A 20838-nucleotide genomic window follows, 5' to 3' on the forward strand; every position below is an offset into this window, starting at 1 on the left:
AGAGGACCGCTAAGCCCCGCCCACTTCAGTTATAAACTAAATTAAATGTTTAAGTAAGAGAATCAAGACGCTGCGGGAACTTTTCTTGTACTTTAATTTTTTCTCTGTACACGAACATTTTTACAAAATCCGACGGGACCTGGTGGTCCTGGACCAGGTGGTCCCGGACCTGGTGGTCCTGGACCAGGATCCAGGTTATTTACAGGATGAAGCCATTTTCTCACTCGTCCGTCCGGCGACCTCTGGAGGGGGCGGAGCCTATGCGCTATTCAAACAGCCGTCCCTTTTTGATTGACAACATGACGCAACGTACAGGTGGGGGAGGGGCGTGTCCTGCGTGGGAGGGGGCGTGGCCACGAGTCAAGAAAAAAAACATAAACTGCTGAGTTCGGAGAAAGGAGTAGCAATCGCCATGGCAACGAGAAAAACGTTTCGACGGTCGGTTCTGATTTTATCGGACTTTTTCCAAAAGAAGCTTTTCAAAGTTTCTGATTGTTTGAAAAGAATGAAAAACACTTTTGACCACCGAGTCCAGAGCAGGAGACGACGCCCCTCCCCCGACTCTGGTTCTGCAGGTTCCTCTGACTCTGGTTCTGCAGGTTCCCCCTATAAAGCACTTCTTCGTTCCTCCTCTTGGTTTTTCTCAGTAACATTCAGGCGAACGTATTTGAAGTCACATAATTCAACTTCAACAAAAAATCAATGGAGAGAAAATGAACAAAGACGACCAATCAGATCACAGACTGAAACATTCAGCCTTCATTAAACAGGAGAGGATGGAGTGATGACAGAGAGAGAGAGGATGGAGTGATGACAGAGAGAGAGAGGATGGAGTGATGAGAGAGGATGGAGTGATGATAGAGAGAGAGAGGATGGAGTGATGACAGAGAGGATGGAGTGATGACAGAGAGAGAGAGAGAGAGGATGGAGTGATGACAGAGAGAGAGGATGGAGTGATGACAGAGAGAGGATGGAGTGATGACAGAGAGAGAGAGAGGATGGAGTGATGACAGAGAGAGGATGGAGTGATGACAGAGAGAGAGAGAGAGAGAGGATGGAGTGATGACAGAGAGAGAGAGAGAGGATGGAGTGATGACAGAGGATGGAGTGATGACAGAGAGAGAGAGGATGGAGTGATGACAGAGAGAGAGGATGGAGTGATGACAGAGAGAGAGAGAGAGAGAGAGGATGGAGTGATGACAGAGAGAGAGGATGGAGTGATGACAGAGAGAGAGAGAGAGAGAGGATGGAGTGATGACAGAGAGAGAGAGAGAGAGAGAGAGGATGGAGTGATGACAGAGAGAGAGGATGGAGTGATGACAGAGAGAGAGAGAGGATGGAGTGATGACAGAGAGAGAGAGAGAGAGAGGATGGAGTGATGACAGAGAGAGAGAGAGAGAGAGGATGGAGTGATGACAGAGAGAGAGAGAGAGAGAGAGGATGGAGTGATGACGGCGCCCTCAGCCGGGGGAGAAAAAGTAACTGAGGGAGACGCTGCCATCCGATTGGACGAACACAATGGCCACGCCTCCTCTGAAGCTGCCTCGGCTGCAGATGCAGGCTGACAGCTGATTGGTGGAGTCAGCTGCAGGTGGGCGGGGCTCCGGCTGTGGTGCGTTCAGGTGCTGGACCGACGACGCGGGACACAGGACGTCTGCTCCAAATTCACCAACATTCAAACGCCACTCCAAAGGTTGAGGGGGGCGGGGCCTAGCCCGGTGGAGGGGCGGGGCCTGTGAAGTAGATGTCCAATCACAGTGGAGACACGTGGAGGACGGACGAGCTTCTAGTGTCCTACGTGTGGTGGTGGTGTTGGGTGGGGGGGTTGGAGGGGGCGTGGCCAGGACGGGGTGGCAGTCAGGCTGGGGAAGGACCGCCCCCCGCCGGTCAGAGCGCCTCCTGATTGGCTGTCAGGTACTCCTCAGCTCTCTTGTGAGCCTCCAGAGCTTTGATGGTGTAGACGTCCTGCGGCAGCTCCGACTTCTTCCTCACCAGAACCTTCTCCTTCTTCAGGTCCTTCAGGCCCTGGACACACACACACACACACACACACACACACACACACACACACACACACACAGGTGGTCAAGTTACTGATTACATATTTTCAAAACCATAATGCAGCGTAAAAAGTACAAATATTTCATTCAATAGATGTAAATAAAATACAGCAGTGTGTGTGTGTGTGTGTGTGTGTGTGTGTGTGTGTACCTGCGAGGCCTCGCTCTCCACAGTCTTCTTCAGCAGTTGAATGTCTTCGGCTGTCGGAGTCTCAGTTTCCATCGAGTACACGGCCAGAGAACTGTCAGTGTACAACATGTACTGCAAACAGACAGGTCAGGACCACAGACAGTCAGCACCACAGACAGGTCAGGACCACAGACAGGTCAGCACCACAGACAGGTCAGCACCACAGACAGGTCAGTACCACAGACAGGTCAGTACCACAGACAGGATGCAGTCATGTGACCAACGGGAGCAGGACTGACCTCTTCCTGTGGGTGGAGTCCAGGGCGAAGTGGGTGGAGCTTGTTACTCTGAAAACAAACAGGTGTGTGTGGGGGGGGGGGGGTCAGACAGAAAGTTGAACCTGATGCTGTGGCAGGTGATCAGCTATTGTGACGGGACAGAGGGGAGGCTGTTGCCGTGGTAACGAGTACCTGTGGGTTCTGACGGGCCAAGTCCTCAATCTTGTGCCAGATCTCCTCCCTCTCCTTCAGCTTGTACTTCTCTCTATGGAGAGAGAGAGAGAGAGAGAGAGAGCGAGAGCGAGAGAGAGAGAGAGTATTAGTCAGTACTCAGGTTCACGTTCCAGCATCTCAGTGAAACTTCAGGTACTTTTGTTTCTCAGCCTTGTACTGCTGGGTACAGTCGTCAAACAGCTTCTGGTTCATCTCCATGAAGAGTTTCAGGGCGTTGTAGATCAGCCCGTGGATGGTCCTGAGGAGGAGGAGGAGGAGGAGGAAGAGGAGGACCAGAGTTAGTGTTTAAGGTCAGTCTGCAGGTTTCATTTCATTAAACAGTTTGTAACAATCTGAAGACAAAGTGTGTCAGAGTGTATCAAAGTGTATCAAAGTGTATCAGAGTGTGTCAAAGTGTATCAGAGTGTGTCAAAGTGTATCAGAGTGTGTCAAAGTGTATCAAAGTGTATCAAAGTGTATCAGAGAGTATCAGAGTGTATCAGAGTGTATCAGAGTATATCAGAGAGTATCAGAGTGTATCAGAGTGTCTCACTTGTTCCAGTGACTCTTAGAATTCTTGTACAGAGCAGGAAACATGATGGGGAGAATCTTGGCGGCGTTGTCGCTGATCAGACTCATGATGTACTCGTTGTTCCAGTAGTACAGAGCTCGTTCTGCTACCTGGAACACAGAGCCTCTCCTTCATCATCATCATCATCATCACACTCAGAGGCTGGGCTCAGGTCCAGGTCAGGGGTCAGGGGTCAGGGCCAGTACCTGGAAGTGTGGGCTGGACACACACTTGGCCAGTTGTCTGAACAGCGGCTCCTGGACCTTGACGAACTCCGACGGCTCGATGACGTCCAGGATCTCCTCCAGCTCGTTGAGGAACATCACCTCCTTGGGACTGTGGGTCTTGGGCCAGAACTTCAGCAGGCCCACGATCACCTGCGGAGGTCAGAGGTCACAGGGCTCAAGCCGGCGTTGTCGTGGCAACGAAGGAGGAGGACTCCTCGGCGGCGCTCACCGGCTCCGTCAGGCTGCTGTCCTTCTCCAGGAACTGGACCACACAGTACGCCAGCTGGGGGGAGGGGGGGGGACAGGGGTCAGAGAGTTGGGGGGGGGGGGGGTACAGAGGGCGGGGGAGGGGCAGAAAGCGCTGCAGCACTGACCTGGGGGTGGTAGACACTCAGAGACTTGACCTTATGCAGCGGCAGTAAAACTCTGATCAGGAACATCTTGTGTTCTTCTTTCAGCGGCAGAGCGAAGCCGTTGATGATGCTGGAGAGAGAGAGAGGTCCGAGTGTGTGTGTGTGTGTGTGTGTGTGTGTGTGTGTGTGTGTGTGTGTGTGTGTGTGTGTGTGTGTGTGTGTGTGTGTTACAGAGCGTTACCTTCCCAGGATCTCCAGCAGCTCAGCGATCCCGTTGTGATGTTCAGTCTCGTAGATAAACCTGCAGAACAAAACACACTGAGACTGATCTGGTTCAGGTTCCGGTTCAGGTTCTGGTTCAGGTCCCGGTTCTGACCTGTAGAAGATGTTGTTGATCTGGCGCCGGATGTAGGCTCTGAGTCCCAGGAACTTCCCGTAGATCCGGTGCAGGATGGTCTTGAGGAAGTCCCTCTCTCGGGGGTCTTCACTGTCGAACAGCTCCAGCAGCTGGAACACATCCTGGAGTCAGAGACCCGCCCAGAGGCCCCTCCCCCTCCCCTTACCCCGCCCAGAGGCCCCTCCCCCTTCCTAGCTCCTCCCCACCCCTCACCCCGCCCAGAGGCCCCTCCCCCTTCCTAGCTCCTCCCCACCCCTCACCCCACCCAGAGGCCCCTCCCCCTTCCTAGCTCCTCCCCACCCCTTACCCCGCCCAGAGGCCCCTCCCCCTTCCCAGCTCCTCCCCGCCCAGTGGCCCCTCCCCCTTCCTAGCTCCTCCCCGCCCAGTGGCCCCTCCCCCTTCCTAGCTCCTCCCCACCCCTTACCCCGCCCAGAGGCCCCTCCCCCTTCCCAGCTCCTCCCCACCCAGAGGCCCCTCCCCCTCCCCAGCTCCTCCCCGCCCAGTGGCCCCTCCCCCTTCCTAGCTCCTCCCCACCCCTTACCCCGCCCAGAGGCCCCTCCCCCTCCCCAGCTCCTCCCCGCCCAGTGGCCCCTCCCCCTTCCTAGCTCCTCCCCACCCCTTACCCCGCCCAGAGGCCCCTCCCCCTTCCCAGCTCCTCCCCGCCCAGTGGCCCCTCCCCCTTCCTAGCTCCTCCCCACCCCTTACCCCGCCCAGAGGCCCCTCCCCCTTCCCAGCTCCTCCCCGCCCAGTGGCCCCTCCCCCTTCCTAGCTCCTCCCCACCCCTTACCCCGCCCGGCCCCTCCCCCCCGGCCCGGCCCCTCCAGCAGGGGGCATCTTACCGACATGACAAACTTTTGGTCGATGTACTTTTTGGCGACGTTTGGCTGGAAGTCCGGAGACTCGAGGAAACGGAGGAAGAACTCGTAGACCAGCTGAGGACACAAACAGAGCGGGTGAGGTGGCGGTGGCGGCGGCGGCGAGTCAGTGTGAAGACCGTGCTGTGGGGCCGCCAGCGACCTGCAGGTGAGGCCAGGCCGCCTCCAGCGTGGGCTCGTCCTCCTCGGGGTCGAACTCCGCTCCGGTGGGGTTGGAGGACGGGGGCAGTGTCCGGAACAGGTTGATGGAGAACTGGAGCGACACGAGCAGCTGATGAGCGAGGCTAGGCTAACCGTGCTAACTGAGCTAACCGTGCTAACTGAGCCAAATGAGATAGCTGAGCTAACTGAGCGCGCCGTGGCAACGCCAGCTGACTGTGGGCTCCTCACCATGATGACGGCCTCGGGGTAGATGCACTCCGTCACCACGTCACTGTTGTGTGTGATGTACTCCACCATCTCGTTAAGCCCCGCCCTCTTCACCTCCTTGTACTTCAGGTCGCTGAGCGGGTCGCTCACAAAGTCAAACAGCACACAGCACTGACGCAACTTCTGCACGAAGAGCTCCTCCCGGTCCACCGGGGGCGCATCTGGGGGGGGGGGGGTAACAGGTGAGTTACAGGTGAGTTACAGGTGAGTTATAGGTGAGTTACAGGTGAGTTATAGGTGAGTTACAGGGGCGTTACAGGTGTGTTACAGGGGAGTTACAGGTGAGTTACAGGGGTGTTACAGGTGAGTTACAGGGGCGTTACAGGTGAGTTACAGGGGTGTTACAGGTGAGTTATAGGTGTGTTACAGGGGAGTTACAGGTATGTTACAGGTGAGTTACAGGGGAGTTACAGGTGAGTTACAGGGGCGTTACAGGTGTGTTACAGGTGAGTTACAGGGGTGTTACAGGGGAGTTACAGGTATGTTACAGGTGAGTTACAGGGGCGTTACAGGTGTGTTACAGGTGAGTTACAGGGGCGTTACAGGTGAGTTACAGGTGAGTTACAGGTGAGTTACAGGGGAGTTACAGGTGTGTTACAGGTGTGTTACAGGGGAGTTACAGGTGTGTTACAGGTGAGTTATAGGTGTGTTACAGGAGTAGTTCAGAGCACCTTTGAGTGCCGGGAGCTTCTGCAGCTCTCGGTTCTTGGTCAGGCTGAAGCGAGAGGAACTCTGGCGTCGCTCCTTCTTCACAATCTGAGGTCCTCCAGAGTATTTGATCTTATTGAGCTGAGTGGGAGGAGGCGTGCTGTTACTGGGACGCTTACTGCCGCTCTGCTGCTGGCTCTGGACACACACACACACACACACACACACACACACACACACACACACACACACACACACACACACACACACACACACACACACACACACACACACACACACACACACACACACACACACACACACACACACACACACAGAAAACGTTTTTGGCTTGAACAGCTTTATGTGCCTAAATGTCACACAGCCTCACTGATTGGTCGGTGGCTGTGATGACATCATTGGAAGACAGGTTAGACTTTCAAAGAAATGTGTGTTTGTGTGTCTGCAGAGTGTGTGTGTGTCTGCGGTGTGTGTGTGTGTCTGCAGTGTGTGTGTGTGTCTGCGGTGTGTGTGTGTGTCTGCAGAGTGTGTGTGTGTCTGCGGTGTGTGTGTGTGTCTGCGGTGTGTGTGTGTGTCTGCAGAGTGTGTGTGTGGCCCCTGACCTCCTCCGAGTTTTCCGAGTTTCCATCTTTGCTGCTGTTCTTCGTGCTGCTTTTGGCAGATTTGGTCGATTCCTGCAGGGAGAGAGGGAGAAACACCAGTCTAATGTGTTAATATGCTAACACGCTAACACGCTAACACGGTCACAGCCAATCACAGGCGTCGCAGCCTCTCCTCAGGTGTTCCCTCAGGGAGCAGCGGTTCTGTGCTGGCCAGGCCTGTAGGAGGCGCTGTGTCCTCCACATTGCAGCTGTTCTCCAGCTGTTCTCCAGTTGTTCTCCAGAAACACCGAAGGAACCAATAATCTGGAAACGCACGTGATCCGTATTTATGTCGTTCAGAGAACAACACGTCTGTTCTGTGAAACAAACAGGAACTTATATGTACGGTCGCAGAACCAGAGACGCCACGAGTCTCCGGTTCAGCCCCTCCATCAGCCACCAGTTCCAGCGAGAACCAACTACCTGGTACCGCGACTCTCGAGCCGGAACTTGTATGGAGACCAGGACGAACCCACCTGGTTCTGGCTGCAGGTGGGAAGGTTCTCACCGTATCTAGAACAACCAGAATACCAGCAGGAGCTCTGAAGCACCGGGAGAGTCAAACGTCCACCCGCTCCTTGTGTTTTCACCAGTTTGACCTCTTGACCCCGACACAGCTCCAGCGTCCTCACCTCACCTCACCTCACCGCTGGAATTCAGGTTTACTGCTTTTATTTGATGGTATTTTACATCAGTTTGAGACTGGAGAAGGGACTCGAACCACCGACCCTCTGCTCCCCCAGCGGGACTCGAACCAGTGACCCTCCGCTCCCGGTGTGCTGGATCGTCTTTCCACCGGGACTTCCTGCAGCAGCTCAGCCCGCTGTCCTCGCTCCCTCCCCCGGGCTCCCGTCCCGTCTAATGAGTCCCCGCGGGCTGCGGCGGCTCCCCGGGCCCGTGGGGCGGCTCTCCGGAGGAGGAGGAATAATTGAAGGCGCTCCGGCGGCGGCTCGTCCCGGAGCTCCGGAGCCCCTGGAGCTCCAGGGGCTCCGGAGCTCCGGCTCACCGCGGCTAGCTGCGGGGTAACGGGAGTTTCCCCGGACCGACAGCAGCCCCGGCATCCAGCCGAGCACAGAACCGGAGCTGGAACCGTGAGGACTGGGCGCAGGGGGCCGGCGTGCGGCTCGTGGAGCGGAGCACCGCGGAGGAGACGCCCGTCAAGCCGCCTGCGGCTCCGCGGCGAGCCGTTAGCGGGGCCTGGGCGCTTCGCTAGCCGCTAGCAGGGAGCAGCTCCATCCCGCCCCGAGCCGCCAGCTCCCGGGCAGCACGAACCCGCCCCTCACCCCCCTCACCCCCCTCACCCCTCACCGCGACCGCCGCCTACCTTCTCCTTCTTGGTTTTGTTCGGCATCTTGTCCGCGTAGCAGGGTTTTTCCTCCACGGAGGCTCCGTGATATTCCTCCCCGGGACTCGGACGCTGTCACTCGGTCTGCCTCTGCTCCCTGCGCCCCGTCCCCGATCCTCGCGATCTGATTGGCTGCGGGCCTGCGCGTCTGCCAAGTGACGCCTCGAAGGATTTTTCTGATTGGCCGAGGTGGAATTTCATGTCGAGGGCGAGGCTGCGGGGAGGTGAGGTCAGCGCGCGAATCTTCCCAGCAACAAAAACACCTCCAACCTGACGATACCGGGCCGAACCGGCCGGAACCGAGCCGTACCGGGCCATACCAAGGTACACCGGGCCGTACCGGGCCATACCGGGCGGAACCAGACTGTCCAGCACTTCCTCACAACTTCAGCCAACATTTATATTGAGCAGTTTTCTAACTTGCACACAATGAGTCAATCCAACACTTTCAGATCGTTTTTATTTCATTTCAATCACATTTACAATCCTGACGGTCACATGACCTCCGAGGGCTTGTGTTGTTTTTACAGAAAGGAGAAGAAACTGAACTCCACTTTGACCCGTCGTCAGATTAAACGAGATTCGGACCTCAAACGCTCAAATAAAGTCTTCACAAGAAACAAAAAACAGTTAAAACAAAGTAAAATATAAATTATTTGAAAACGGCTGAAGACAAAAATGATATTAACAGAAACATGGTGTCACTTGGTTTTCTTACTAACACTCTTCATCACACCGACGCCCCCTGCTGGCTGCACGGCAACAAGCCCCGCCCCCGAGGCAAAGCTCCTCACTGATTGGCTACCGGCCGCTCCTCTTCCTCTTCCATTGGTTGGCTGCCGAAGCCGCTGTCGACCGTCACGTCTGATTGGACAGAGAGGTGAGGTGTGTGTTACTGAGTGTGTGTTACTGAGTGTGTTACCGAGTGTGTGTGTGTTACCGAGTGTGTGTGTGTTACTGAGTGTGTGTTACTGAGTGTGTGTTACTGAGTGTGTGTGTGTGTGTGACTGAGTGTGTTACTGAGTGTGTGTTACTGAGTGTGTTACTGAGTGTGTGTTACTGAGTATGTGTGTGTTACTGAGTGTGTGTTACTGAGTATGTGTGTGTTACTGAGTGTGTGTTACTGAGTGTGTTACCGAGTGTGTGTGTGTTACTGTGTGTGTTACTGAGTGTGTTACTGAGTGTGTGTTACTGAGTGTGTGTTACTGAGTGTGTGTGTGTGTGTGACTGAGTGTGTTACTGAGTGTGTGTTACTGAGTGAGTGTTACCGAGTGTGTGTGTGTTACTGAGTATGTGTTACTGAGTATGTGTTACTGAGTGTGTGTGTGTTACTGAGTGTGTGTTATTTACTGAGTGTGTGTTACTGAGTGTGTGTGTGTTACTGAGTGTGTGTGTGTGTGTGTGTTACTGTGTGTGTGTGTGTGTGTGTGCGTGTGTTACTGAGTGTGTGTTACTGAGTGTGTGTTACTGAATGTGTGTGTGTTACTGAATGTGTGTTACTGAGTGTGTGTTACTGAATGTGTGTGTGTTACTGAGTGTGTGTTACCTGTGTTGTGTTTGTCCTCTCTCAGTTGTGTGTTCCTCAGTAGTCGGACTCCTTCTGTCAGACCGAGAGACTGAAGAGCTTCAACCAAACCTTCAACTGGACCTCTGCCCAGCTACACACACACACACACACACACACACACACACACACACACACACACACACACACCATTACATTACATTGCTTGCAGTTGCTCCATGTGGCCATGGTGGGTGGGGGTTGTGTTACCTGGTAGTGGTGCAGCAGGCGCTCACAGGGGGCGGAGCTCTGCTGGTACAGGTGAGTCAGAGTCATCATCCCCAGTTTGTCCGCCAGGTGCTTCCACGACACGTTTTCTACACTGAGAACCTCCAACAGGCGGGCGAGAGTCTCTTCATCCAGGGTGGCGCTGCTGCCTTCTGCACACACACACACACACACACGTTCTCAGTTTCAGAAAAGCAATATGACTGACCACCAGGAGGCAGCAGAACACAGGTTCTACCCGCTGTGTGTGTGTGTGTGTGTGTGTGTGTGTGTGTGTGTGTGTGTGTGTGTGTGTGTGTGTGTGTGTGTGTGTGTGTGTGTGTGTGTCTCACCCTGCTCCTCGTTGCTTGCTTTGATCTTTTTGCTGCTGTGACGACTCGTCTTTGGACTGCAGATCAGCAGGTTCCTCACCTGGGGGGTGGAGATGGGGTGGGGGTGGAGGTGGGGGTGGGGGGGGTGAGCAGGACAAGTTGAGTCAAAATGGACATGGTAACCTCCGTCAGGGGCTTTCCTGGTCCTGGCCTGTCACCTTCTGACACGTGGCGAGCTCCAGGGGGGTGTGGCCTCCGGCGGGTCTCTTCCGGGACGTGACGGGCGGCGGGGGGGGCGGCGGCGTCTTGCTCCTCCTGCTCCTCGTCTGAGGAGGAGCTGAAGAAGAGCGGCTCGTCGTTCTCCATGTTCTTGTCGGCACCTGAGAACCGGAGCGCGGTGAGGCACCTGGACAGGTAGGCGTGTGTGTGTGTGTGTGTGTGTGCCTCACCTGCAGCGATGAGCATGGAGCAGAGGGTGGGGGAGCCCAGCCCGGCCGCCAGGTGCAGCGGAGTGTTTCCACTGAACGTGCAGGCGTTCACATCAGCCTTCAGCTGTAAACAAAACCTGTGAAATTAGGCCCCGCCCCTTTACCATGCCCCCCGTCCCTCTGACCACCACCCCCTTTATCCTGAAGCCCCGCCCCCCTCTCTTCATACGTTACCCCAGCCCTGCTTTTTCCCACGCTCCACTGTTCCCGCCATTATCCAGAGGCTCCGCCCCTTACTCGAAGGCTCCGCCCCCTTGTGCCTCACCTCCGTGATCAGCGTGCAGGCCACCTTGAAGAGGTTCTCTCTGACGGACAGGTGGAGGGCGGTGTTGCCGCTCTTCTGCTCCGGCGCGTTTATCTTGGCTCCGCCCTCCACCAGCAGGCGGAGGCAGCGCTCGCCGTCCCGCCTCACGGCGAGGTGCAGGGGATGGAGTCCTGGTGGTGACACGGCGGGTCAGTTCTCTCCGGAGAGTCTCACCTGCGTGGCGCCCTGAGGCGGGGGGGGGGGGGGGGGGGGGGGGGGGGGAGGGGCGTCTGCTCACCATGGAAGTCGGGCGTGTTGACCAGGTGGGCGTGGCCTTCGCCCAGGTGAGCCAGCAGGAGGCGGAGCGTGGCGTGGTCGCCGGCCGACGCCGCCAGGTGGAGGGCGCTGCGGCCATCTTTGTCGGGCACGGTGGGGTCGGCCCCCGCCCGCATCAGAGCCTCCACCACCTTCACCTGCCTGGTGATCACCGCCAGGTGGAGCGGGGTCTGTGGAGGGGGCGGAGCCAGGGTCACCAGGTGACTCGTCACATCATGGCGTGTTGTGAACTGGACTTTCTGTTTATGATCTGCTGCAGCTGGTTACGCGTGTTGACTGGACTAGTTAAGCTGGTGTTGACTGGACTAGTTAAGTTGCTGTTCCTGTGTTGGCAGGACTAGTTAAGGTATGTTGACAGGACTAGTTAAGTCGGTGTTGGCAGGACTAGTTAAGGTATGTTGACAGGACTAGTTAAGTCGGTGTTGACAGGACTAGTTAAGGTATGTTGACAGGACTAGTTAAGTCGGTGTTGGCAGGACTAGTTAAGGTATGTTGACAGGACTAGTTAAGCTGGTGTTGACAGGACTAGTTAAGGTGGTGTTGACTGGACTAGTTAAGCCGGTGTTGACAGGACTAGTTAAGATGGTGCTGACAGGACTAGTTAGGCCGGTGTTGACAGGACTAGTTATGCCCGTGTTGACAGGACTAGTTAAGCTGGTGTTGACAGGACTAGTTAAGGTGGTGTTGACAGGACTAGTTAGGCCGGTGTTGACAGGACTAGTTAAGCTGCTGTTCCTGTGTTGACAGGACTAGTTAAGCTGGTGTTGACAGGACTAGTTAAGGTGGTGTTGACAGGACTAGTTAGGCCGGTGTTGACAGGACTAGTTAAGCTGCTGTTCCTGTGTTGACAGGACTAGTTAAGCTGGTGTTGACAGGACTAGTTAAGGTGGTGTTGACAGGACTAGTTAGGCCGGTGTTGACAGGACTAGTTAAGCTGCTGTTCCTGTGTTGACAGGACTAGTTAAGCTGGTGTTGACTGGACTAGTTAAGCTGCTGTGCCTGTGTTGGCAGGACTAGTTAAGGTATGTTGACAGGACTAGTTAAGCTGGTGTTGACAGGACTAGTTAAGGTGGTGTTGACTGGACTAGTTAGGCCGGTGTTGACAGGACTAGTTATGCCCGTGTTGACAGGACTAGTTAAGCTGGTGTTGACAGGACTAGTTAAGGTGGTGTTGACAGGACTAGTTAGGCCGGTGTTGACAGGACTAGTTAAGCTGCTGTTCCTGTGTTGACAGGACTAGTTAAGCTGGTGTTCACAGGACTAGTTAAGGTGGTGTTGACAGGACTAGTTAGGCCGGTGTTGACAGGACTAGTTAAGCTGCTGTTCCTGTGTTGACAGGACTAGTTAAGCTGGTGTTGACAGGACTAGTTAAGGTGGTGTTGACAGGACTAGTTAGGCCGGTGTTGACAGGACTAGTTAAGCTGCTGTTCCTGTGTTGACAGGACTAGTTAAGCTGGTGTTGACAGGACTAGTTAAGGTGGTGTTGACAGGACTAGTTAGGCCGGTGTTGACAGGACTAGTTAAGCTGCTGTTCCTGTGTTGACAGGACTAGTTAAGCTGGTGTTGACTGGACTAGTTAAGCTGCTGTGCCTGTGTTGGCAGGACTAGTTAAGGTATGTTGACAGGACTAGTTAAGCTGGTGTTGACAGGACTAGTTAAGGTGGTGTTGACTGGACTAGTTAGGCCGGTGTTGACAGGACTAGTTATGCCCGTGTTGACAGGACTAGTTAAGCTGGTGTTGACAGGACTAGTTAAGGTGGTGTTGACAGGACTAGTTAGGCCGGTGTTGACAGGACTAGTTAAGCTGCTGTTCCTGTGTTGACAGGACTAGTTAAGCTGGTGTTGACAGGACTAGTTAAGGTGGTGTTGACAGGACTAGTTAGGCCGGTGTTGACAGGACTAGTTAAGCTGCTGTTCCTGTGTTGACAGGACTAGTTAAGCTGGTGTTGACAGGACTAGTTAAGGTGGTGTTGACAGGACTAGTTAGGCCGGTGTTGACAGGACTAGTTAAGCTGCTGTTCCTGTGTTGACAGGACTAGTTAAGCTGGTGTTGACTGGACTAGTTAAGCTGCTGTGCCTGTGTTGGCAGGACTAGTTAAGGTATGTTGACAGGACTAGTTAAGCTGGTGTTGACAGGACTAGTTAAGGTGGTGTTGACTGGACTAGTTAGGCCGGTGTTGACAGGACTAGTTATGCCCGTGTTGACAGGACTAGTTAAGCTGGTGTTGACAGGACTAGTTAAGGTGGTGTTGACAGGACTAGTTAGGCCGGTGTTGACAGGACTAGTTAAGCTGCTGTTCCTGTGTTGACAGGACTAGTTAAGCTGGTGTTCACAGGACTAGTTAAGGTGGTGTTGACAGGACTAGATAGGCCGGTGTTGACAGGACTAGTTAAGCTGCTGTTCCTGTGTTGACAGGACTAGTTAAGCTGGTGTTGACAGGACTAGTTAGGCCGGTGTTGACAGGACTAGTTAAGCTGGTGTTGACAGGACTAGTTAGGCCGGTGTTGACAGGACTAGTTAGTGTGGTCACCTGCTGCAGGTGGTTGCAGGTGTCCAGCACGCCGTGCTGCTGGCTGCAGAGCAGCGTGTGGATCAGCTGCTGGGCGACGGCGGTCTGCTGGTGGATGACGGCGAGGTGCAGCGGCCTGGAACGGCAAACCACAGCGTTGTCACGGCGACGTGAGGCTCGGGCGCCAACCCCCCCCCCCCCGCCGACAGGAAGTGGGACTCACGTGTCCCCGCTGGCGTCCTGGGTGCTGCAGAGGTGTCTCTGGAGCGCCAGCAGGACCCGGGCGTCTCCGGTGCTGCAGTAGTGCAGCAGGGCGGCGGCGGCGGCGTGGCGGGCGCCCAGCGACGCTCTGCTGCCGAGGCTGGCGGCTGGAGGCGGAGACAGACGGGCGGCGTCGGACACAGAGAAATAAAAAGCAAAACATGGAGGCCGGATCAGAGCCGGCACGCGGAGTCTCACCGAGCCGAGCCAGCTGCTGCTGCCTGGCCGAGCTGCCCCGCCCCCCCGGCGGCCCGGCGCTCTGCCGGGGGGCGGAGCCTGAGAGCTGAGCCCCGCCCCCTGCCCCAAAGCCGGTGAAGTCTCCGGCGTAGAACCCTCCGTTTCCCCCGCCACTTCCTGCTCCGCCAACTCCGTTCATCTGCTGGAACACAAACCCTGACGGAGGAGGAACGTTGAGAACGTCAATACAGAGGAACGTCTGTCCTCCACCTCCTCCTCCCTTCACCTCCTCCTCCTCCACCTCCTCCTCCTCCACCTCCTCCTCCTCCCTTCACCACCTCCTCCCTTCACCACCTCCTCCTCCCTTCACCTCCTCCTCCTCCTTCACCTCCTCCTCCTTCACCACCTCCTCCTCCCTTACCTCCTCCTCCTCCACCTCCTCCTCCTCCCTTCACCTCCTCCTCCCTTCACCTACTCCTCCTCCTTCACCTCCTCCTCCTCCTCCTTCACCTCCTCCTTCCTCCACCTCCTCCCTCCACCTCCCCCTCCTCCATCACCTCCTCCTCCTTCCCCTCCTCCTGCCTCCTCCTGTTCCCCACCTCCTGCTCACCTCCTCCTCCTCCTCCAGCTCCTCCTCCGAACCCCCCGGTTCCTCCTCCTCCTCCTCTCCAAGACTCATTGTGAGGCAGCGGCTTCTGCTTCTTCCTCATCACCTCCTCTTTGTCTGAAACGGCAGAAGAACATGAGCTGAAGGAACCTGTGTGTGTGTGTGTGTGTGTGTGTGTGTGTGTGTGTGTGTGTGTGTGTGTGTGTGTGTGTACCTTGGACCTGGGGGAAGTAGGTGAACTGTTTGGGGTCACTACTGTCTCCGGCCTTCTTCCTCCTCAGCTGCAGGAAGACGGTGACGGGCCGCTCGATCTCCGTGCTGTGATAGGCCGGCGTCTTGAAGACGATGGCGTACTGAGGAGAGAGGAGGGGGGGGAGGGGCCACGTTAGCTCTCCACCGCCGCGGACCCCCCCCCCGGACCCCCAGGAACCAATCAGAGACCTGCTTGTGGACGTCGGTGGGCGAGAAGTCCCCGAACGCCTCCCAGCACGCCTCGTCGTCCTCCTCGTAGAACCGGATCTCGATGTCGTCTGCCGGGCGACAGAGAGGCATGATGGGACGTCAGACAGCGTCTGGAGGACCGCCCCCCCCCCCCCCCCTCCCCCCCGGAGGACCGCCCCCCCCCCCTCCCCTCACCTTTCTGGACTTTGTCACAGAGCAGGAAGATCTCGTCCCCCCCGAGCACCGAGCCGCACGTCTTGTCCAGACGAGAGATCTTCAGGTTGGAGGCGTTGGGCGACTCTGGAGAAACGACGGCAGGAGGGTTAGTGGGTGTCGCCAGGCGGGGGGGCTGGTTGTCCTCGGGGTGGGGGGGGGGGGGGGGGGGGGGGACTCACTGCTGTCGTAGATGGGGTTGGACACCACGGGCTTCAGCGCCCGGGTGAAGGCCCCGGTGCTGTCCTGCAGGTAGGCGGTGAACTTCAGCCTCACGATGTTCAGGTCCATCACCTTCCCCAACTCCTTGGCCTCCTTCTGGACGGAGCCGTCCTCCACGTCTGCAGGGGGTCAGGTGTGTTTACCTGTTTACCTGTCAGGTGTGTTTACCTGTTTACCTGTCAGGCTCAGGTTCAGGTGTGTTTACCTGTCAGGTTCAGGTGTGCTCCTTTCTGTCTCTTCCGTTCGTCTCTCAGCCTCCGAGTTAAAACTTCTACGACTCCTTTCTTGGTGACGTGAAGAATCCCCAGATTACTGAACCTGCAGCACAGGTGTTTCAGTTTTCACTTTGTTTCCGTGTGTGTGTGTGTGTGTGTGTGTGTGTGTGTGTGTGTGTGTGTGTGTGTGTGTGTGTGTGTGTGAGACTGACGAGGCGGTCAGGTCGTTGGGCCCGATGTCCATGCTGCAGGTTCCGTTCTCGGTGCAGTTGCGTCCCACCAGGCTGTGGGCGTGGACCCTGGGGGGGTCGGAGTGGGTCACCAGCTGGACCTCCACCCGGGCGTGGCCGACGTAGTTATTGATCTGAGGAGCACATCGATACTTTGTATTCTTTATACACTATTTTTTACAAACGTCAATAGAAACGTTCACAGGTTGAAATCCCACGGCCGAGGTCAGCCCTGTCTGTCCCTGAGCGTGACCTTTGACCTTTGACCCCCGGCTGCTGCCCTCAGACCAGCAGTAGTTCTGTCGCTCACCTTCACCGTCGGGTAGGTTCTCCGGTTCTTCTCACTGGAGGCCCCCGGGAGCCCGCCGTGCGACGGACCCTCACACTCATAACGGAATCGAAAGCCCCTCTGGAACACACACACACACACACACACACACACACACACACACACACACACACACACACACACACACACTTGATGAGCCGTCGTCAGTCAAAAGACATTCAGAAGGACAAATGACACCTGAGTGTCTGATTGCTGCTCCCTGATGTGTTTCACCTGACTGCTGCTCCCTGATGTGTTTCACCTGAGTGTCTGATTGCTGCTCCCTGATGTGTTTCACCTGAGTGCCTGACTGCTGCTCCCTGATGTGTTTCACCTGAGTGTTTGATTCCTGCTCCCTGATGTGTTTCACCTGAGTGTCTGATTGCTGCTCCCTGATGTGTTTCACCTGAGTGCCTGACTGCTGCTCCCTGATGTGTTTCACCTGAGTGCCTGACTGCTGCTCCCTGATGTGTTTCACCTGAGTGTCTGATTGCTGCTCCCTGATGTGTTTCACCTGAGTGTTTGATTCCTGCTCCCTGATGTGTTTCACCTGACTGCTGCTCCCTGATGTGTTTCACCTGAGTGTCTGATTGCTGCTCCCTGATGTGTTTCACCTGAGTGCCTGACTGCTGCTCCCTGATGTGTTTCACCTGAGTGTTTGATTCCTGCTCCCTGATGTGTTTCACCTGACTGCTGCTCCCTGATGTGTTTCACCTGAGTGTCTGATTGCTGCTCCCTGATGTGTTTCACCTGAGTGCCTGACTGCTGCTCCCTGATGTGTTTCACCTGACAGTGAGATAAGGTCAGTGGTTCTCGTGCCACTCCCTGAGGAACACCTTCACAACAGGAAGTGACGACCCCCCCCCCCCCCCCACTCCCAGGTGAGTGGTGGGTTGGTTCTCACCTGTTTGGGCTCCTCGATGATCTGGACGTACGGCCCGTGAGCTGCAACACAAACAAGCTTCCTTCAGTTCCCCCTCTCTGATCTCTGATCTCTGATCTCTGATCTCGTCACCATGGAGACGGAGTCCTCAGGAAGACGTCCACCAAACCTGCTTTCCCACCAAAACCAAATCCGTCCGCTTTATTCTAGGGGCAGTGACGGCTACGATGGAACTTCGCCGACCGGTGTTTCGGTTCAACTGGTGCCCGTGTTAACTGGTGCCCTCTGCCAGCAGCCGTTACAATAAGACAAACAAACGCTACAATACTTTAAACTTTTTTCTGTTTTTTAACATCGGCTGTGAAAAGGAGAGGCTGGAGGAAGGAGGCCACCAGTGGACAGGGGAACCAATCAATCCTAAACACCGGTGGTATGGCGGCTGGGAGACCCCGCAGGTTTTTAGTTCCTCGTCAGCTGAGACTCACTCGCTTCTTTAACATCGGACGTTAAAACACTTTTATCTGCTCGGGTAACTTTTTTTTTGTTTTTTTTCATCCTTCTGTCGTTTCTCTCGTCTGCGAATCATCTGGCGTCTGGATGGACGTGTTAGCGTGTTAGCATGTTAGCATTGCTCACCTGTCTCAGGTATGTAGGGCTCAGTCTTGATGTCCACGGGAGGAATGTAGTCGTACGGCATCAAGTTCAGCTGCAGCTGAAAGACGAAGAGGAGGAGGAGGAGGAGGAGGAGGAGGAGGATGTTAGTTCTATTCAGGCCACGCCCACATAGAAACCCTATGTGTGTGTGTGTGTGTCTCCCACACACACACACACACACACACACACACACCGGTACAGATACATCACGTTGAGAAATGAGTTTAACAGATGAAAACTGGAATGACGGTAAAAAAAAAGAAGAAGCAAATAAAAAGAAAAGCAGCTTCATTATTCCAGGAAATACACGAAATTTAATTTAAAAAAAAAACAAAACTGAAGGAAAATCCAACTAATTTCTCTTCCGTTTAGTTTTATTGTGAAGGTCATCAAAGGCAAGAAAAGGAGAAAACTCACCTCACTGTCGTACATGTTGATGAACTGAGCCTCACTCATCCTGCAAACACACACACACACACACACTCAGTAAGTTACACACACACACTCAGTGTGTTCACACTCAGTAAGTTACACCACACACACTCAGTGTGTTCCACGTGCTGGACTTTCTTTTCTTTTTCCCCATCTCGCTCCGTAAACCCCCCTTCTTCCACTTTTCAAGTCACTTCCTGGAAGTTGTGAGTTGAGGAAATCCCCCAGAATCCCCAGCAGCGGGCGGGAGGAGGGAGGGGGAGGGGCTAGACATGATGATGACACCGTACTGGAGTGTTAAAGAGACACACGACTAAAAAAAACAAACAAAAACAAAACAAAAACAGCCCCCAGGCTAATTTCACGATTGAAGTAAAGAGCTGAAAGTAAACAAAGCCAAAATAAAGTCACGGATTAAATCACTTTCTAAGTGAAGTTGAACGAGAAGAGGAGATGAGAGCAGAGGCAGCAGCCAATCAGAACGCAGGACTGAAGCACTCCCTCTGGAACCAGAAGCCAGTTGGACTGAGACTCGTCCTCCAGACGACGGTACAGTTACATTACTTTTAGTTACATTACATTCAGTTCGTCATGAGACACGGGAGGTGAATAGACACGCTGATCATCGTGACCCTGGTCCCTCCTGGTCCCTCTTGGTCCCTCCTGGTCCCTCCTGGTCCAGACGCTGATGGTTCTCTGGTGTCGGATCACTTCCTGGTCTCCTTTGATGTTCTTTAACTGGCTTTACCAAGAACGTCTGTCAGACGAGCCAAAGTCCAGGAAATAATCCCTCAATGTTGACTTCACTTCCCTCTGCTGTCTTAGCATTAGCATTAGCGTTAGCATTAGCTCCACGGGAGATCCAACAACCGCCAATGTCAAAGAAGTCAACTTGAAAACTGGAGAGGAAGTGTTTCGTTCTGCCTGGAGATCGTCTGTTAATGGATTAAGAACTAGAACCACAGAAAACACCAGACGCCGTACACCCTACCGGCCTTCCTGTTGACTCGACGCGCCGCCATCTTGGAGAGGTCTCCCGCTGCTGCCAAACGTTTAGATCTCAGGCTAGAAAAATCCACGGAAACATTTGTAGCTCGCTTGCTAGTCCAGTCGCAACACAAGTAATAACTCAGTGTAATGCTGCGGAAAAGCTCTATCCCGTGGAAACCTCATGGAAAAATATTTGTGGTGGGGGGGGGGGGGGGGGGGGGGTGGGCACAGGATAGAGCTTTTCCGCAGCTTTAAAATGAGCTATTACTTGTGTTGCTACGTGGACTAGCAAGCAAGCTAGCAATGTTTTGGTTTTCCTAGCCTGGGATCTGTATGTTGAGCAGGAGACCTCTCCAAGATGGCGGCGCTGGAGGCGCGGCGCTGGAGGCGCGGCGCTGGAGGCTCGTCACAGGCGGCGCCGTGACGCATCTGGTGTTTTATATCTCTTCTACGGTTGACGGTTAATGAAAGAAAAGCAGGAGAACCCTGGTTCCTCTTCTGCCAGGCTGACAAACGGCGGAACATCGTCGTCTTTCAACTCTTTTAAACTTCAACCTTCTCGTAGAGATCAAAGCAAAGACACGTCGTCCAAAGACGCAATCAGGTTGATCAATCAGGTTGATCAATCAGGTTGATCAATCAGGTTGATCAATAAGGTTCTCTCCCTTCATGTTAACGACTCTTCAGTTCAGACTGAAGTTAAACCTGGAGTTCCTCAGGGTTCCGTCCTCGGAACTCTGCTCTTCACGTTCTCCTGCTTCCTGTTACAATATTCCATGTTGTTCTCCGTCAGCGGGCCGAACGACAGAACGTCTGATTCCGATTTTTTTTTTTTTTTAAACGTTCTGCGGAGATAAAAAGCTCCGGATTTCGGAGTTTATTCGGGAACCTTTGTTTTGTTTTGCGATGACTCAGCAGTTTGTGGCCGTACCTCAGAGCTCCAGCCATGACTCAGCAGTCTGGTGAGGATGGTGATGATGAAGGAGGAGGAGAGGAGTCTGGTCTTCCTCCTGCAGAGACACAAAGCAGTTCACCTCAGCGTCGTTCCTAAAACTCGTTTCTACGACGTCGTTCCATGGAAGAGAGAACCGCCGTTCTGTTCCGGCCGTCTGTTTCCATGACGACGGCACTTGGAGCCGCTGAAAACACAACTTTTTGAAAACAGCCACCAGCGCCAGCTCGTGGCCCAACATGCTGACCGCGCTGTGTTCAGTGTCTCTGCTGTTGCCGTGGAAACGAGGCCCAAGGGGGAGCAGCTAGCTTAGCTTAGCTTAGCTTAGCTGAGCTTTGCACAGGACAATGTGAGCATGAGGAGT

General features: G+C 54.7%; 3 protein-coding genes across 3 annotated transcripts in view; all 3 read right to left on the bottom strand.

Annotated features, from left to right (window-relative positions):
* Positions 1 to 91: 91 nt before the first annotated feature.
* ppp2r5d (protein phosphatase 2, regulatory subunit B', delta) lies at positions 92 to 8297 on the bottom strand. The gene is made up of 17 exons (XM_080507900.1): positions 8168 to 8297; positions 6805 to 6876; positions 6205 to 6379; positions 5495 to 5694; positions 5247 to 5357; positions 5069 to 5161; positions 4209 to 4339; positions 4074 to 4133; positions 3854 to 3962; positions 3709 to 3762; positions 3459 to 3629; positions 3235 to 3362; positions 2839 to 2940; positions 2661 to 2733; positions 2490 to 2537; positions 2212 to 2322; positions 92 to 2025 (listed from the first exon to the last, which is right to left on the bottom strand). Exons 1-17 carry the CDS (start codon positions 8192 to 8194, stop codon positions 1888 to 1890), a joined length of 1803 nt encoding a protein of 600 aa, XP_080364026.1. The 5' UTR covers positions 8195 to 8297; the 3' UTR covers positions 92 to 1887.
* Positions 8298 to 8631: 334 nt separating this feature from the next.
* Positions 8632 to 20505, bottom strand: LOC308138789 (nuclear factor NF-kappa-B p100 subunit-like). Its single transcript, XM_080508043.1, is given in 24 exon segments — positions 8632 to 9052; positions 9735 to 9846; positions 9963 to 10132; positions 10313 to 10391; positions 10510 to 10600; positions 10602 to 10671; positions 10741 to 10843; positions 11045 to 11214; positions 11322 to 11529; positions 13891 to 14005; positions 14093 to 14237; positions 14329 to 14523; positions 14918 to 15031; positions 15129 to 15267; positions 15356 to 15444; positions 15551 to 15655; positions 15751 to 15909; positions 15996 to 16108; positions 16218 to 16369; positions 16546 to 16644; positions 17468 to 17508; positions 18083 to 18158; positions 18518 to 18557; positions 20454 to 20505. Coding segments are annotated over 24 exon segments (2676 nt in total). The 5' UTR covers positions 20471 to 20505; the 3' UTR covers positions 8632 to 8978.
* Positions 20506 to 20793: 288 nt separating this feature from the next.
* LOC308138660 (nuclear factor NF-kappa-B p100 subunit-like) overlaps positions 20794 to 20838 on the bottom strand; it is a gene marked incomplete at its 3' end in the record, with an annotated part of 1139 nt that continues 1094 nt past the window's right edge. The window contains exon 5 of the mRNA XM_080507874.1: positions 20794 to 20807. Coding sequence (XP_080364000.1) covers positions 20794 to 20807 — 14 coding nt within the window. The remainder of the gene's footprint in view (positions 20808 to 20838) is intronic.

The sequence above is a fragment of the Blennius ocellaris genome (genome assembly GCF_963422515.1).
Source record: "Blennius ocellaris genome assembly, chromosome: 13".
NCBI classification, from domain to species: Eukaryota; Metazoa; Chordata; class Actinopteri; order Blenniiformes; family Blenniidae; genus Blennius; species Blennius ocellaris.

Excerpts from the sequence above, each read along its gene's own strand:
- ppp2r5d (XM_080507900.1), bottom strand. The coding sequence starts at position 8,194 with ATGCCGAACAAAACCAAGAAGGAGAAG. Across the intron at positions 4,134-4,208 it reads ATCAACAACATCTTCTACAG|GTTTATCTACGAGACTGAAC; the intron begins GTCAGAACCGGG and ends TTTGTTCTGCAG. Across the intron at positions 3,763-3,853 it reads TGAGTGTCTACCACCCCCAG|CTGGCGTACTGTGTGGTCCA; the intron begins GTCAGTGCTGCA and ends CCCTCCCCCCAG.